The sequence below is a fragment of the Schistocerca cancellata genome, unplaced genomic scaffold, assembly GCF_023864275.1.
Source record: "Schistocerca cancellata isolate TAMUIC-IGC-003103 unplaced genomic scaffold, iqSchCanc2.1 HiC_scaffold_1148, whole genome shotgun sequence".
NCBI lineage: Eukaryota > Metazoa > Arthropoda > Insecta > Orthoptera > Acrididae > Schistocerca > Schistocerca cancellata.
Genome location: NW_026047147.1, coordinates 4,151,931 through 4,166,210, shown reverse-complemented (window position 1 = coordinate 4,166,210; position 14,280 = coordinate 4,151,931). Strand labels below are relative to the sequence as shown.

Sequence of the window (14,280 nt, the reverse complement as noted above, 5' to 3'; positions counted from 1 at the left end):
GCTCCTCCCAGCTCCGTGGTAAGCTACGCTTTCGATGTGAGATGACAATTCGTAATAATTAGCTACATTGCAAACCCAGAGAGTGGTTGAAAAAGTGTTGATATAGCTGACATGGCCAGTTTCATCTGGTTGTTTCATTAAACTGATAAAACTGACGGAGTGAATAAACAGTTGACCAGCCACTCACGTCTTGCTGCATCAGTGACCTGCCCATCATCCGTGTACTGCTTGCCGTGGAGTGCATCCTTCGTTGGACCAAACAGACGGAAGTCGGAAGGTGCGAGATGCGGGTTGTTCAGCTCTGAGTGATCCACCGGTCACCTTGAATGAGAGCACGTTCCCACATCGCAGGAGTCACAGCCGTCTGCAGCTGACCGACACGTGGAGGTCGGCCAGATATGCACAACCCTGCTGCGACGATGACGCTGCTAGGCCAGGCGTTGATCACCAGTAAGCCCTTCTGACGCTGACAGACACCTCGCACTAAGACTCGCGGTGCTTCTGTTCACTGCCAAATCTCCTCAGACATTCTGCAAGCGGATATGAAGATCTCCGATGCTCTGGTTTTCATCCTAAAGAAACTCAGTGACAGCTCTCTGCTTGGGTCGCACCTCCTTTACGGACGCCATTTTGGAGGCTACATACAGTGCTGTCAGCTGTTGGAATTTCATGAAGCTGTAGGGGCTGAAGCGGGAATATTCCACGATGTCTCACAAATTTCGCATTTTTCCAACAGAAATTGGCCGAGAAAAAAGTGTAGCGTTGCAGATCGAACGCCCCCGTAGTTTTATAAGTAGCTCAGTCGGATGATTATGCTTACGTATTTTACTCTGGGTCCTTGATCTTGATGTGGCTAGATTCTTCACAATGCCTGTCTTCTTTTCAGCATCTGGTAGCAAGAAATGTGTGTGTTTGAGAATAGCTCCTCTTTAGATTTCTCTCCGAGGTAACTGGAAATTTGTTTAATATCGTTCTCGGCCGAAAACACTAACATCTTATTGCTATCTGAGCTGCACAGTGAAGTCGCTACCACAGCCAGGACAGACACACAGCCAAACCAGTTACAGAAGTACTGGCCTGCACGTCAACTGGTTCCGAAAATGACGAAGAGATTAAGGAAATGCTTTTAGAGAGAAAAGAAATTGGTCAGATCGTTAAGCGAGATGAAAACTTGTGATGCGGCACTCGAAATCGATAGTCGGGATACGAAGTGGAAGAAAAGTTGGAGGAGAAAAGAACTGAAGTAAGGGAATGAAAGGGGAAGCTGCCTGGCAGAATTTTGCTTAGAGCACAATTTAACCACTAACAGTTGGTTTGAATCATGAAGACAATTGTGTACGTGTTAGGAGTCAGAATGCACCTCAGTATTTGAGACATACTACATAGTCCTCTAATATTTACTATTACTTTACAAATGAAATTAATGTGCTCGGATCGAACCTTCTTCTCTCATCGTGAGTCTGGAAGTTGCTAATGTCCATTCCAATCAGCTGGAAATTTATTTCCTGAACCAGAGATTACGAGTTGCAATTTTCATTTTAATCAACAACGTGGAAAGAAGTCCCCTCTTAAGAAAAACTAAGAAAGACATTGTTATCTAACAATCTATCCGGAGTACGATATATTATCTTAGAAATATTGGACCATGGTTGGCTATCTATTCAGAAAATACTGTCTGAAAAACTAGTTTCGTCGATTGTTGGACTATTTCTGGACTAGTTGGTTGGTAAAGACCAGATGCCATCAGACATTTGGAATTACAGTGGAAGGCCCCATCACATCGAAAACGCCTCTGAGGGGTGGAAGAAAGTGATAACATTAATATCAAAAGCTCAGTCAAATGTTTTCTCATTAATAAAAAACCTTCGAGAGGGCGTAGAGTGCTTTTGCTGATTAATTTCTAATTCGGATGGAAAAAGAATAAGGAACTCTGCAATTCATACTGATGAGACGACTGTAATGATTCCAAATTGATGGCACCGTGAAATCATTTCTGACTTGTGTGACCCACACACAGAAATTACACTGTAGAAGGAAACATCACCACCATTGGAAATTGTATCAATATTGAAAAGTAGTTTAATGCACGTCGTACTCATTGGAAACCTTGTAAACAACTTTAATGATGGACGAAATGAGACCACTTCCTCACGGTTTTCCTGGGAAAAGACACACAGACAGCTAAATACCTGTTGTAATTTCTGGAACATTCGATAATGGAAGACAGGTACCTTAAAGGTAATGCCTCTTCTAGGGCACCATCACGGCACTCCTATTGAGAGAGACTCCATGAAGAAAAACCTGTGTGGGTGGACAGCAAACAGAAAACCGGTGCAGAAGACACAAATGACAAGCAGCCACATCCACTCATTCGCCCTCTGTCTGAAGACCTGCTGCGGACCACTGCACGGTGTGTGGTCGAACCACTGTCCTCCCGAATGTGAGCCCAGAGTGTCTCACCGCCGCGCCCTGCATATCCAGTCCACTACTTGAGTTTCACACACGTTTCTCTGTCGGTTACTTGGCGCAGACACGCACGAAGATTGTGTCTCCAAAATATGCTGAAGGTGATCGGGACCATGGCTCTCTGTCTACTAATAATTCAGACACGATCTTGCTCAGTATCTTGGCAAATTTGTGATTACCTAGAAAACTCTTTGAGTGAAAGAATCTGCGAAAGCTCAGTGTAAACTACAGTCGCATTGCGAGTGTCACAATAAAGTAGAATACTACACCACTGATCTCGGGATATATTAAAGATTTATAAGACAATGACGTCTGTTTCGTAGACGAGGAACATGTCGATGCTCGATGACTGTATGGAAATGTAAACGGCTTTACAGCTTTTACCACTTCGTTCATTGACATGCAGCAGCACTTGGATGTAGGAAAATACCGTAACAATACCTGTAAACAACAGTAAAAAGCCGTTCATTATGCGATTACAACGCCAAGTTTTGAGCCTATAACGTTGAGTGGATACTTGGTATGGGGAGGCGAAAAAAACCAAAAAGCGATATAAAACGGAAGCAAATGTACAACTAACTAATGAGGGATGGGAAAGGAAGACTTGGGTTGGTCGGGTGGCTTCCAGAAGCCTGCAGTGCACGTGTTGGCCTGCGACCCTGCGCTGACCTCCGGCGCTACACTCTGTGCAGCACTGCCTCGAAGTCTCCATCCACTTCGAGCGGCCGCCACAGAAGCCTTGGCACGAATTCTTAGGCGCTCTCCTGGCACCGTAACGGTCCGGCAGACGTCTTACGCTGGTGGAATGGAGATGCTAAGTCGGCAGGTTTCGAAAAAAGTGGACGCCGTGCTCGCGAAACCCAATTGTCTGAATTTAGGAAACCAGCTACACTGTAGTGTGTGGAACTATTTCACTGACTCCGTCGTTTGCCCCCTCATACGACCAGGAGAGTCAAGAGTGTTGTTGGAGCTGTGATGGAGCTTACTTTGGTTTAGCCATGACGTATCTATCATCTAATAAGTATCCGAACGTTCTGTGGGGCAAAGATGCTATACAAACATGTCCACGCCAGAAGGAGATGCAAATATATATTTGTGCGAAAGTTCCACAACACATGTTCTGGAAATGGAGACAACGAGTTTCATTCCTAAACTGCTCAACCTGGAAAAACCTGGGTACACCATAGCTTGCAACATTCGGATAAAATGGCGACATGATTTACGATAGTATTATGCAGCATTCTTTACCACGGAGGTGGGCGCTGCATCTTTTTCTGAAGAAACAAGACGCAGATATCAATCTGTTCAAAGGAGAGTTAAACATACCAATGAATTTAGACTTACAGTGGTTCAAAACGGCTCAAATGGCTCTGAGCTGTATGGGACTTAACATCGGAGGTCATCAGTCCAATAGAACCTAGAACTACTTAAACCTAACTAACCTAAGGACATCACACACACCCATGCCCAAGGCAGGATTCGAACCTGTGACCGTAGCAGGCGCGCGGTTCCGGATTTAAGCGCCTAGAACCACTCGGCCACGATGGCCTGTCAAGTTTAATCGTGCCTACCCTGAGACATTCACCAAGGAAACTGATTTCTGCATTACATGTACATTGCTTCTGATGTGTCACTGATCTGTGGAACCTGAGATAAGGAGGAAGAAAATTTTTCTCAGAGGTGCCACGAGCTTAGATTTAAATATAAGTCCTGTAACTTTAGTGCTGAAGGAAGTTTGTTGCTTTGCCATTTTTTTGCTATGACATATATAAACCATCTTTTGACTGAGAACAATAACATTTTTAGAAGGTGAAAGCAGTCTATCATAGTACCACGCTGGTAGTTACAAACCTTAGGTGATCACGAAGCAGTACGGACCATTGTCATTTGAAGGAAACTGGTGACGTTGCATTTGATTTAGGGTGGACAACACTTCAACAGCTGTTGTTTCATGCAGGTATGCATGCGCCTCGTACAAGTGTTGAGGGTGCAGTGTGAGGGCTGCTCAGTGGCACTGTGTTTCAGGACCACCCACCATGTCGGCAGTTACGGAGGTTCAGAACACCACAACCGAGGCCCTGGCCGCCCTGCTAGACGGGGGTGAAGGCGCCCTGGTGACGCTGGTGGCGGGCGAGACGAGGGTGGCGGCTCACAGGGCCGTGTTGGCAGCCGCGAGCCCCGTGTTCGCAGCGATGTTCGCGCACGGCATGCTGGAGGCCAGCTGCGGCCAGGTGAGGATCGACGACGTGGAGGGCCCGGTGCTGAGGCTCCTGGTGGCCTACACGTATACCCTGCAGGCCCCCCAGCTGCCCGACACGGCCGCCCAGCTGCTCTCGGCGGCCGACAAGTACGGCTTGTCGGGCCTGAAGGCTGCCTGCGAGCGGCAGCTGATCTCGCAGTTGGCCGTCGAGACCGCAGCGGCGACGGCCGTCAGGGCAGTGAGGCACTCGTGCCCGGACGCCACCAGGGCTGCCGTCGCCTTCATAAAGCACCACCCGCAGGTGATGGCCACGTGGGGCTGGGCAGACGCTGTGCTCGACTACCCACAAGAAGTCAACAAAGTCACCCGTCTGCTCGGTGAGCCACCAGCAGAAGCCAGGTAAGCACGATTCCATTTTTGGCAGTGCTAGTGTGAATTTGACGTCGTCCTTGCTTTGTTCGTCGTGGGTTGCTTTGTTGCCTACGTTGCATAGCACCGTAACGTCATCTACTTACTGATAGTCGGTCACGATGCCAAGTCTCTCGCTGTTTACACTTCTACTGCTTCTTATCAATTTTGCCTTTCTCTTATTTACTCTCATTCCATATTCTGTACTCATTACACTGTTCATTCCATTCAACAAACCATGTAATTGTTCTTCACTGTCACTGAGGGAATCAGTCATCAGCAAATCGTATATCGTTTCACCCTGAATTTTAATTCCACTCTTCAGTCTTTCCATTATTTCCGTCATCGCTTCTTCGGTATATAGATTGAACAGTAGAGGCGAAAGATTACATCCCAATCTGACACGTTTTTTAACCCGAATACTTCGCTCTTCGTCTTCCACTCTTATTTTACCTTTTTGCCTCTTGTACATATTGCAAATTACTCGACTTCTCCTGTGGCTTACCCGTATTTTTCTCAGAATTTCAAACATCTTGCAACATTTGATATTGCCGAACGCTTTCGCCAGGACCACAAATCCTATGAATGTTACGGAACGTCAATTTTCTTTTCCGTTCTCCTGTGTATTATCCTTCTTAGCAACTGGGATGCTAGAGCTGTTAAGCTGATTGTGCGATAATTCTCACACTTCTCTGCTCTTGCAGTCTCCCAAATCGTGATGATTATATTTCTCTCTCTGTCAGATTGTATATTGCCAGACTCATACATTCTACACACCAGTGAGAATAGACCTTTTGCCACCTCCTCCAATGATTCTAGAACTTGTGATTGAATGTTGTCTATACCTTATGCCTTCTTTGATCTTAAATTTTCCAAAGCGCTTTTAAAATCTGATTCTAATCACCAATATTTTCCATACCGACTCCTGCTTGTTCTTCTGTCACGCCATCAGACAAGTTGTTCCAATCAGAGAGGCCTTCAGTGTACTCTTTCCAACTATCCGATCTCACCTCTGTATTTAACACTGGAATTCCCATTGTGCTCTTAATGTTACCACGCTTGCTTTTAATTCCGTTGAAGATTGCTTTGACTTTTCTATATGCTGCGTCAGTCGTCCCAAGGATCATTTATTCTTTGATTTCTTCACATTTTTCGTGCAGCCATTTCACGTTAGCTTCTCTGCACTTCCTATTCATTTCATCCTTAAGTGACATATTTCTCAATTACTGAATTTTCCTGAATATTCTTGAATTTCTTTCTTTGATTGATCAACTAAAGGTTTTCCTGTATTTTCCATGGTTTCTTCACAGTTAGCTTCTTTGTACCTACGTTTTTCTTTCCAACTATTGAGCTGTTAATTATCGCAGTATCTGTAGCCTCAGAGAACATAAATCTCATCTCTTCTTTCCTTAGTACTACTGTATTCCACTTCTTTGTACACCGATTGCTCCTGACCAGTCTCGTAAAATTCAGCCTACTCTTCATCACTGCTAAATTGTTATGAGTCTAAATCTACTCCTGGGTTTGCTGTACTGTCCAGTATCTGATTTCAAAATCTGACTTTAAACCTCCCATGTTTCAGTCCTTTCCCAAGTATACCCCCTTGTCTTGAATAGACTATACCAGCTACTACTAGGATAAATTTACTATAGAACTTAACTAGCCTTACTTCTCTCCTATTCCTATTGTCAAGTACATATTCTCGTGTAACCCTTTCTTCTACTCCTTCCCCTACAGTTGTGTTTCAATCCCTCCATGACTATTACATATGTACCAAATTACGTCTTCAATATCCTCATACTTTCTCTCTCTTCACCTTCAACTTGCGACGTCATCATGTATACCTGAACTATGGATGTTGTTGGTTTGCTTTCGATTCTCACGAGAACATCTATACTCATCCGTTCACAGTATCTCACTTTCTGCCCTGCCTTTCTATTGATACTGAATCCTACTCATGTTATCTGCTGCTGTTGCTACTACCCTATTCTCATGTGGCCAGAAATCCTTCCTTTTCCCTTTCCTTTTCCTTTTCCCTTTCCCCTTTCCCCTTTCCCTTTCCCCTTTCCCTTTCCCCTTTTCTTTCCGCGTCACTGACAGACACTACAGCTAGATACGTCCTCAGCATTTCCCTTTTCTTATTTTCTAGCTTCCCAACCACATACAAATTCCTTACTTTCCACATGACGACTCGTAGAACGTTATCCTTTCGTTGATAACTCAACTTTTTTCTCATGGTCACCTCCCCCTTGGGCCTCCTTGCCTGGAGGTTTGAATGGGGGACTAGTCTTGCCAATGGAGAGTCTGTACAGCACAGACTTATTGAATCACATGCCTCATTGACGGACGTTATGTATCTTTAAGCAGTGGTTTACATTGCCTTCTGTATCCTCACGTTGTTGATCATTGCCAATTCTTCCTCATTTAGGGGCAGTTTCAGACCTCAAGGGAAAGAGTGTGCCCTGAACCTCTGTCGGCCCTCCGCCCTCTTTGGAAAGGCTGTTGGCTGAAAGAGGGTGACACCTTATGCTGGAAGTCTTCAGACACCAATGCTGATGATTCTTATTCAAAATTTAAGTGATTGTGAGGTTCAAACCCGGGACTGAGGACTTTCCTGATTACTAAAAAAGACGCTACCCCTAGGTGACTGGCACCAAAGAGCAGGGTATGACTCCCTGAGATATCCAGTAAAGCAGGAGCTATGAGCGCTGGGGCTACTCATGCACACTGGGGGCAAACAAGAAGAGAATAATCCAGCCAGCACAATAATATTGTCACACTCAATGCTGTGCTTTACAATCACATTTCCTTCTTGTCTCTGTTCAGCTATCACCCTGAATGTTTTCCGTGCATTCCCTTTCACTAAACAGAGAGGCAATCTCTGCCCCCCCCTGGTCTTGTTTGAAGTTCCCTGTGGCGTCACCAGAGGTCGTCCAGGGAATCCTATCAGGTTTCCTGCTACTGGCATACAGCAGATTATATTTGCTGTCCACCTACAGGTGTAAGACATATCTCCCACAACGTCAGTATTGATGTGACGTTTTCATCCAGCTATCGTTTGTTGCCTCTGTCTCTCGGATACATATGCTCCATACAAGTCTATTTTGTTTCCTTTTCAATTAAAAAAAAATCCATATTCAATAGACTACAGGTTACTTCACAAGTTGTAAACATTGTCCATCATATAAAAATTGCATACACTGCGTAATCCATTTTTTTCTTTTAATGGTGGCCTCTACTGCAAACTGCTCAACACGAAAATTGTTGTTTAAGAAACACATCACCACTGCTCTCTTTTCAATGAATCGAATTGTAGAGACATTACACACATATGTACAGTTCTATTTGCTTTACTCAAATGCAGATTTTGAATATACTCCTGATAACTTTTATAGCATAGCTCTTGTAATTCTTGTCCATCTTCGTCATTCCCTCAGGCTTCACATAAAACAGCGCCTGCATATCCATGACCATATAGTTTCAACAGTAAGTTGATATTCCAACTTATCAGTTTGTTTCTCTATCGCTGGATCTCTCTCTCTCTCTCTCTCTCTCTCTCTCTCTCTCTCTCTCTCTCTCTCTCCCTCCAGTGATATAATTCAGCATCCATATATCAGTTTTCAAATTACCTCACAACCAAAAGTAGCAGCCAGTTGACTTTCACTGCTTCTAAATTCTGTCTGAAAGTTGTTCTGTCAGGGCAGCAAAATTGTTGGCCCTTATGTTTAGAATTTGGTTTGTGCTTCATTTTGAACAATTTTTTGTTTTGCATGTTAAGCTACGCTAATGGGGAATATAGCAGAAGTAGTGCAGAAAAAGATCAGTTAATTGGTGGCACAGTCACGTTAAGTGACAGGCTGGTGTTGTTGGCACTGAGTGTACTGTTGCCCCGGTGGACAGTCCCTCTGCTGTACCGCCTGCAGTGAGCCCCTGTGTGAACACGCCCATCCACACAGTGTTTCTCTGTGCAGCTCGCCAACCGCCACAGGGGGCGGGCCCACCCCCAACTCTGACCGTCAACCCCACAGCGGCCACAGCCGGACTCCTGCTGCAGCTGCGCCTCCCACGTCTGCCCGACACACCCCTCCACCTGATGACGCAGCCGTCTCGCGCTTCCGGTGAGTTGTGTTACCACAGGTGCCAAAGTCTTACCCTCACAGTACTGCTTATTTTGGCATTAACCAGCTGATACAGTAAATAAAATAAAATACAGATTCCTTCAGTTTTTGGATAGAGGTTACAGTTGCCATTAAACATTACTCCTTTCTCACTTTTTTGGCTGTGATATTTTGAAGATTGAGCACATATGCAGAAGTTTTCTCGTTCTCTGTATTTGCAGTGAGAATTACGTTCAGTTCAGTCACTCAATTGTAGTTACGTAGGAAGTGTCCCATACAAATCATACCCATTTCCAAAGATTCTTTATATATTGATGTGTTGAATCTAGATTTTGTTTTGAGTGATGACTGTGTGTTTTACAAATTGATTCTGAATTAAATGGGTATGGAAACGGGATTTTTCACGCAATTCCACTCAACAGAACCTATGTGAATGGTTGTAGATATGTTGTTGAAGACACTCCGGAAGAAATGGCAAAAGAAAGGTAAACAGAAATAGAAGTAATAATGACAAAAAGTTAATATTTAGTACAGTAATGAGGATACAGCTTGTTTTGGGTATGTCTTAAAATGTAATTCAAATATTCCTTAAATGGTTCCCTGGTCAGTTACGTCTGTAGTGACTACTGGAAATCTGTGCCGCACTGTAACAGGAGCCCAGATTTGCTGCTTATTGCAGGCAGTCTCCTTGAGCAGTCGGCTGCCTGAGCACACCTCCACTTCTGACTCAGCTTCTCATCGACACTTGCACTAGAGTTTATCCTGGGGGACTTGTGGGAAGAGTAGCAAGAGGAAAATCGGATCCGTGGATTTGTTATCTTACTTCAGATGATGTACGGGAGAACCTCTTGTGATGGTGTCTGCAAACCATGGGTACAAACATCATCCACAATGGTAATTCCATCTACGCCAGCAAACACACTCAGCTGGTCTAATGGTTGAGGCATCTGCTCTCGAGAAGTGAGAAATGCAGTGGGTGTGGCTGAGTGGAGATGCGTACAGCACTGTATGGATCGTCACTCGTAAACAAACTGATGGATGATGGAGGTCACCAGGTGTGATGAGTAGTGGTTTTGATTCACCGAGGAGAAGTTTTGTATAATTCCATGGTATAGTTAACTTTTATTTTTAGAAAAGAGCAACCGACGTGGGCAAAGATAGTTGGTCCTACTGAAAATATACTGCCATCTCAAAGTGAACTGACATGTTTGCAAGATGACTCAATAGCTGGTGGGTTTCAAAATAAAGTACGGACCAATTTATGCTTCAGTAACACACACACACACACACACACACACACACACACACACACAGGACCAACAGCAGTGAGACTTGACTTTTCAAATTAACCAGAGCAGAATGCAATAAGCTATTGTATAATACAGAAATTTCTCCCCTATACAAAGGGAAACGTGGAAGCCAAACAAGTAATTTAATGTGGCAGGAGTCTTTTGAATGGACTTGACTAATTCCCTTTTAATAGTTTCCACAATGAAACATTGTCTCAAAATGTGGTAGAAAGCCCAAAGAGATTCTGGTCGTATGTAAAGTACACCAGTGACAAAACAGTCAACACCGTCACTGCGCGATAGCAATGGAAATGTTCCCGATGGTGGTGCCACTGCAGCGGAGTTACTAAATACAGTTTTCCGTAATTCCTTCACGAAAAAAGGCAAAGTAACTATTCAAGAATTCAGCTGTTAGCATCAGTGACATAAAAGTATATATTTTAGGTGTTGTGAAACAACTCAAATCACTTAAGAAAGGCAAGTCTTCTGGTCCAGATGGAATACGAATCAGGTTCCTTTCAGCGTATGCAGACACAATAGTGCCTTTCTTAGCAATCATATGCAACCGTTCACTTGGCGAAAGGTCTGTTCCTAAAGACTGGAAAGTAGCACAGGTCACGCCATTACTCAAGAAAGGAAATAGGAGTAACCTATTGAATTCCAGACGCATATTACTGACCTCAGTTTGCAGTAGGATTTTGGAGAATATACTGTACTCGAACATTATGACTCACCTTGAAGAAAATGACTTATTGATACATAACCAACACGGATTCAGAAAATATCGTTCTTGTGCAACACAGCTAGCTATTTATTCCCATGAAGTAATGAGTGCTGTCGACAAGGGATCTAAGATCGATTCCATATTCCTTGATTTCCAGAAGGGTTTTGATACCATTCCTAACAAGACTATTACATGGTGTATACGGCCCGGAAGATCTGGGAAACACCCAGGAATTTTTTCATCCACAAGAAAATCGGGAAAAACGGGAATTTTCTAGAATCCCGGGAGTTTTTCATTGATTTAGTTTTCAGTTAATTTTTTGTCATTTTGACTGGTAATAACCGATACGCTAACAAAGGACATTACTGTATCCTGCTACTGCAGAATAATACTGCAGCAACAAAATATGAACGAGGGAATGAAATTTAAAATGCAAAGGAAATGGTTCATATATAAACAAAAAAAAACAGTGCTCATACAAGTGTCTGCCAACAGCAAAATGTGTGAAAGGCTGTAGGAAGACAATGCAGTGCTTCGTCACAACAAATTACCTCCGATGAGTGTTAAGTCACAACTGTTTACATCAGATTCATTTAAGCAGTTACGAGCGGAATCACGCGCATGTGCAGTTGAGTTGCGTCTGAGTAGTAACTTCTTTCACTTCTGGAAAGAGGAATGTCGCTGTTGGTTCGGCACGCAGCAAACCGGAGTATCTGAACCAGGCGGCAATTTCGGTGGCGAGGGGGGGGGGGGGCAAATTCGTATTGTTGAGGAAAAATAACCTTATTTGACAAAGCACCTAGCATCTAGAGCACATTGGTCTATCGATTATTCAAGAGAGTTTGAAGCTCATCGCTGTTGATTTTTGAACATTTTGGATCACATTCTAAGTTGATTTCTGAATGAATCATAAGTTGATTTTTGAATGCGTGCATAGTGTATGTGATGTACCTGCCAGGGGAATCCTCGTCGCATCTGGAAATAAACTTTCCTGCAGACAAAAGGGGACAGGGCTACACGAGCTGAGCGGAATAAAGCCGCACGGGTGAGTGTAGTGTGTGTGTGTGTGTGTGTGTGTGTGTGTGTGTGTGACTGACTGGTATGCAGATGATGAGCGTATAGCTACGTCCGTAGATTCAGACTACAAGAGTGGAAATGAACGACTAACAGGAATAACAGATACGAAATATTAACGTATTATCTTGTCGCTGTATCAAAGAAAATGAAAGTTTGACAAAGTTTTTGACCAGGTCGCTACACTAGAGAGGGCAAGTTGCACATTTCCTGGTTAGCAGCCGCTTAAGTTCCATTCTGGGAGAAGCGCGGAAAACGCGTTGTACGAACACGTAATAACACCTAACCGGAGAATAATCGCTGGATAATTACTAAACCGGTGATTCTGGCAGAGTTAGTAGAGTTAACTGGAGAATGAGCTTTGACAATGATAGGAATAGTTACAGAATTAGGGATGAGAAGATTTTGTTAGAACGAGGAAGGAGAAGAAACGGGGCGGTTCCAAATTTATACAAAAATTTCGTACTACTACTTTTCTACTTTTCGATCTCATGCTTTAGAAACTGGAGCTTATGAATGAAACATGAAACTATTTCCTAACATAAAGCCTTTTGCTTGTAGTAGGCCAAACAGGCATTTCATATTATTACTTGGCAGAGTTATATTCTGCTGTATTATAAAAATGACCATTGTTACCAAAACGATCTCGCTTGTTTGGTGTGTGTTACAGTTGCTGCAATATTAGAAAGGCCTATTTTCTTTCATCCTGCAAACAGTGGCTATAGACGTAATGAGATCGAGAAACCACACCAGTCTTTGGTACTATTTGTATTAAAAGTTTTTTTAGTATTAGACAACGACATTTCGATTTTTCTTGTAGCAAAACAGTTGACGAATTTTGATGAGGTAACAGATTCTTTCACAGAAAGGAAAGCACGGCATGTAAAGCTAGAGCAAGATTAGTGAGAAAAGAATGCAAGGATTGAAGAAATATGTTCTGCCTTGCTTGTCTGTCTCTTGTCTTACCTGGTTTTGTGTATCCTGTATTTCATTTTATGTCACACAGAATGGAAAGTTATTAGCTATTAAGCAATAAAGAATCGACATTTTTTGAAGAAATCTTCCTCTTCCGGTTACAAATAATTCCATCCAGTATTAATTGCGAGATTATTTTGTTTAAAAAACAAAGGACATTTTAATTTCCGCTGTCCTGAATGTAGTTCGATGGCATCTGTTACAAAATACACATTTGAGTCACACAGTGCAAAGTGCAGTGGCGTGCAGTGCAGTAAGAGAACGCTGTGTTAAGAGGCGTGGCACTGCACTTTGGCACACTTAAGACCAAATACCGCGTCCTAAATTTCCTCGAAGTTATATGTTTTATGCATAGGACTCTTCAGGAAGAAGTGCGCTACAAAATGAACATTTTTTGAAAAGTTTTTTTTTACGCCCTATCTCAAGCGCTTGAGGGAGGGGTGGAGGGGGGGTGGCGCCACCATCTAACCATCTAGTATTGCCCTGGTAAGAAATATCATAGATCCAGGGTTGATGCGCAGATCAGGTTGTCTTGTAGTTGGGGGGGGGGGGGGTGATCTGTGTTCACATTTAGTGACTTTACCCGTTTCCTCTTCGTTCACTGCTGTCATGTCAAATGAAAGGGAGTGGTGTCTGTGGCTGGGAGATATCAAGTGAATTAAAATACATTCACACAATTATGGAAGATTAAAATATGTCATTAGTTCCAGATTTTAATACAATTTCCACCTTTCTGACAGTCAAGCATTAATTATCTTGCAGAACAATGAAGTTAATTTTGTCGCTTTGCTGAAGTAATTCAGCTTTTATTGATCTTTTCCGCTGAGGCAGCCAGTTTGTTTGAAATGAAGTGTTCAATTCCACATTATTGGCTAGTTTCAACTATTTGCTGCATTTCAAGGACACGGGAATTTTTTCATCCGGGAGAAAACCAGGAAAAACCTGGGAATTTTTTAGAATTCTGGGAATTTTTCATTGTTTTAGTTTTCAGTTAAATTTTTGTAATTTTGACTAGCAAGAACCGTT

General features: G+C 43.1%; 1 protein-coding gene across 1 annotated transcript in view; it reads left to right on the top strand.

Annotated features, from left to right (window-relative positions):
- LOC126159888 (ankyrin-1-like) overlaps positions 1–14,280 on the top strand; it is a 63,516-nt gene that overhangs the window by 30,413 nt on the left and 18,823 nt on the right. The window contains exons 2-3 of the mRNA XM_049916699.1: positions 4,492–5,065; positions 9,046–9,192. Of these exons, the coding sequence (XP_049772656.1) occupies positions 4,503–5,065; positions 9,046–9,192 (710 nt within the window). The 5' untranslated portion in view covers positions 4,492–4,502. The remainder of the gene's footprint in view (positions 1–4,491; positions 5,066–9,045; positions 9,193–14,280) is intronic.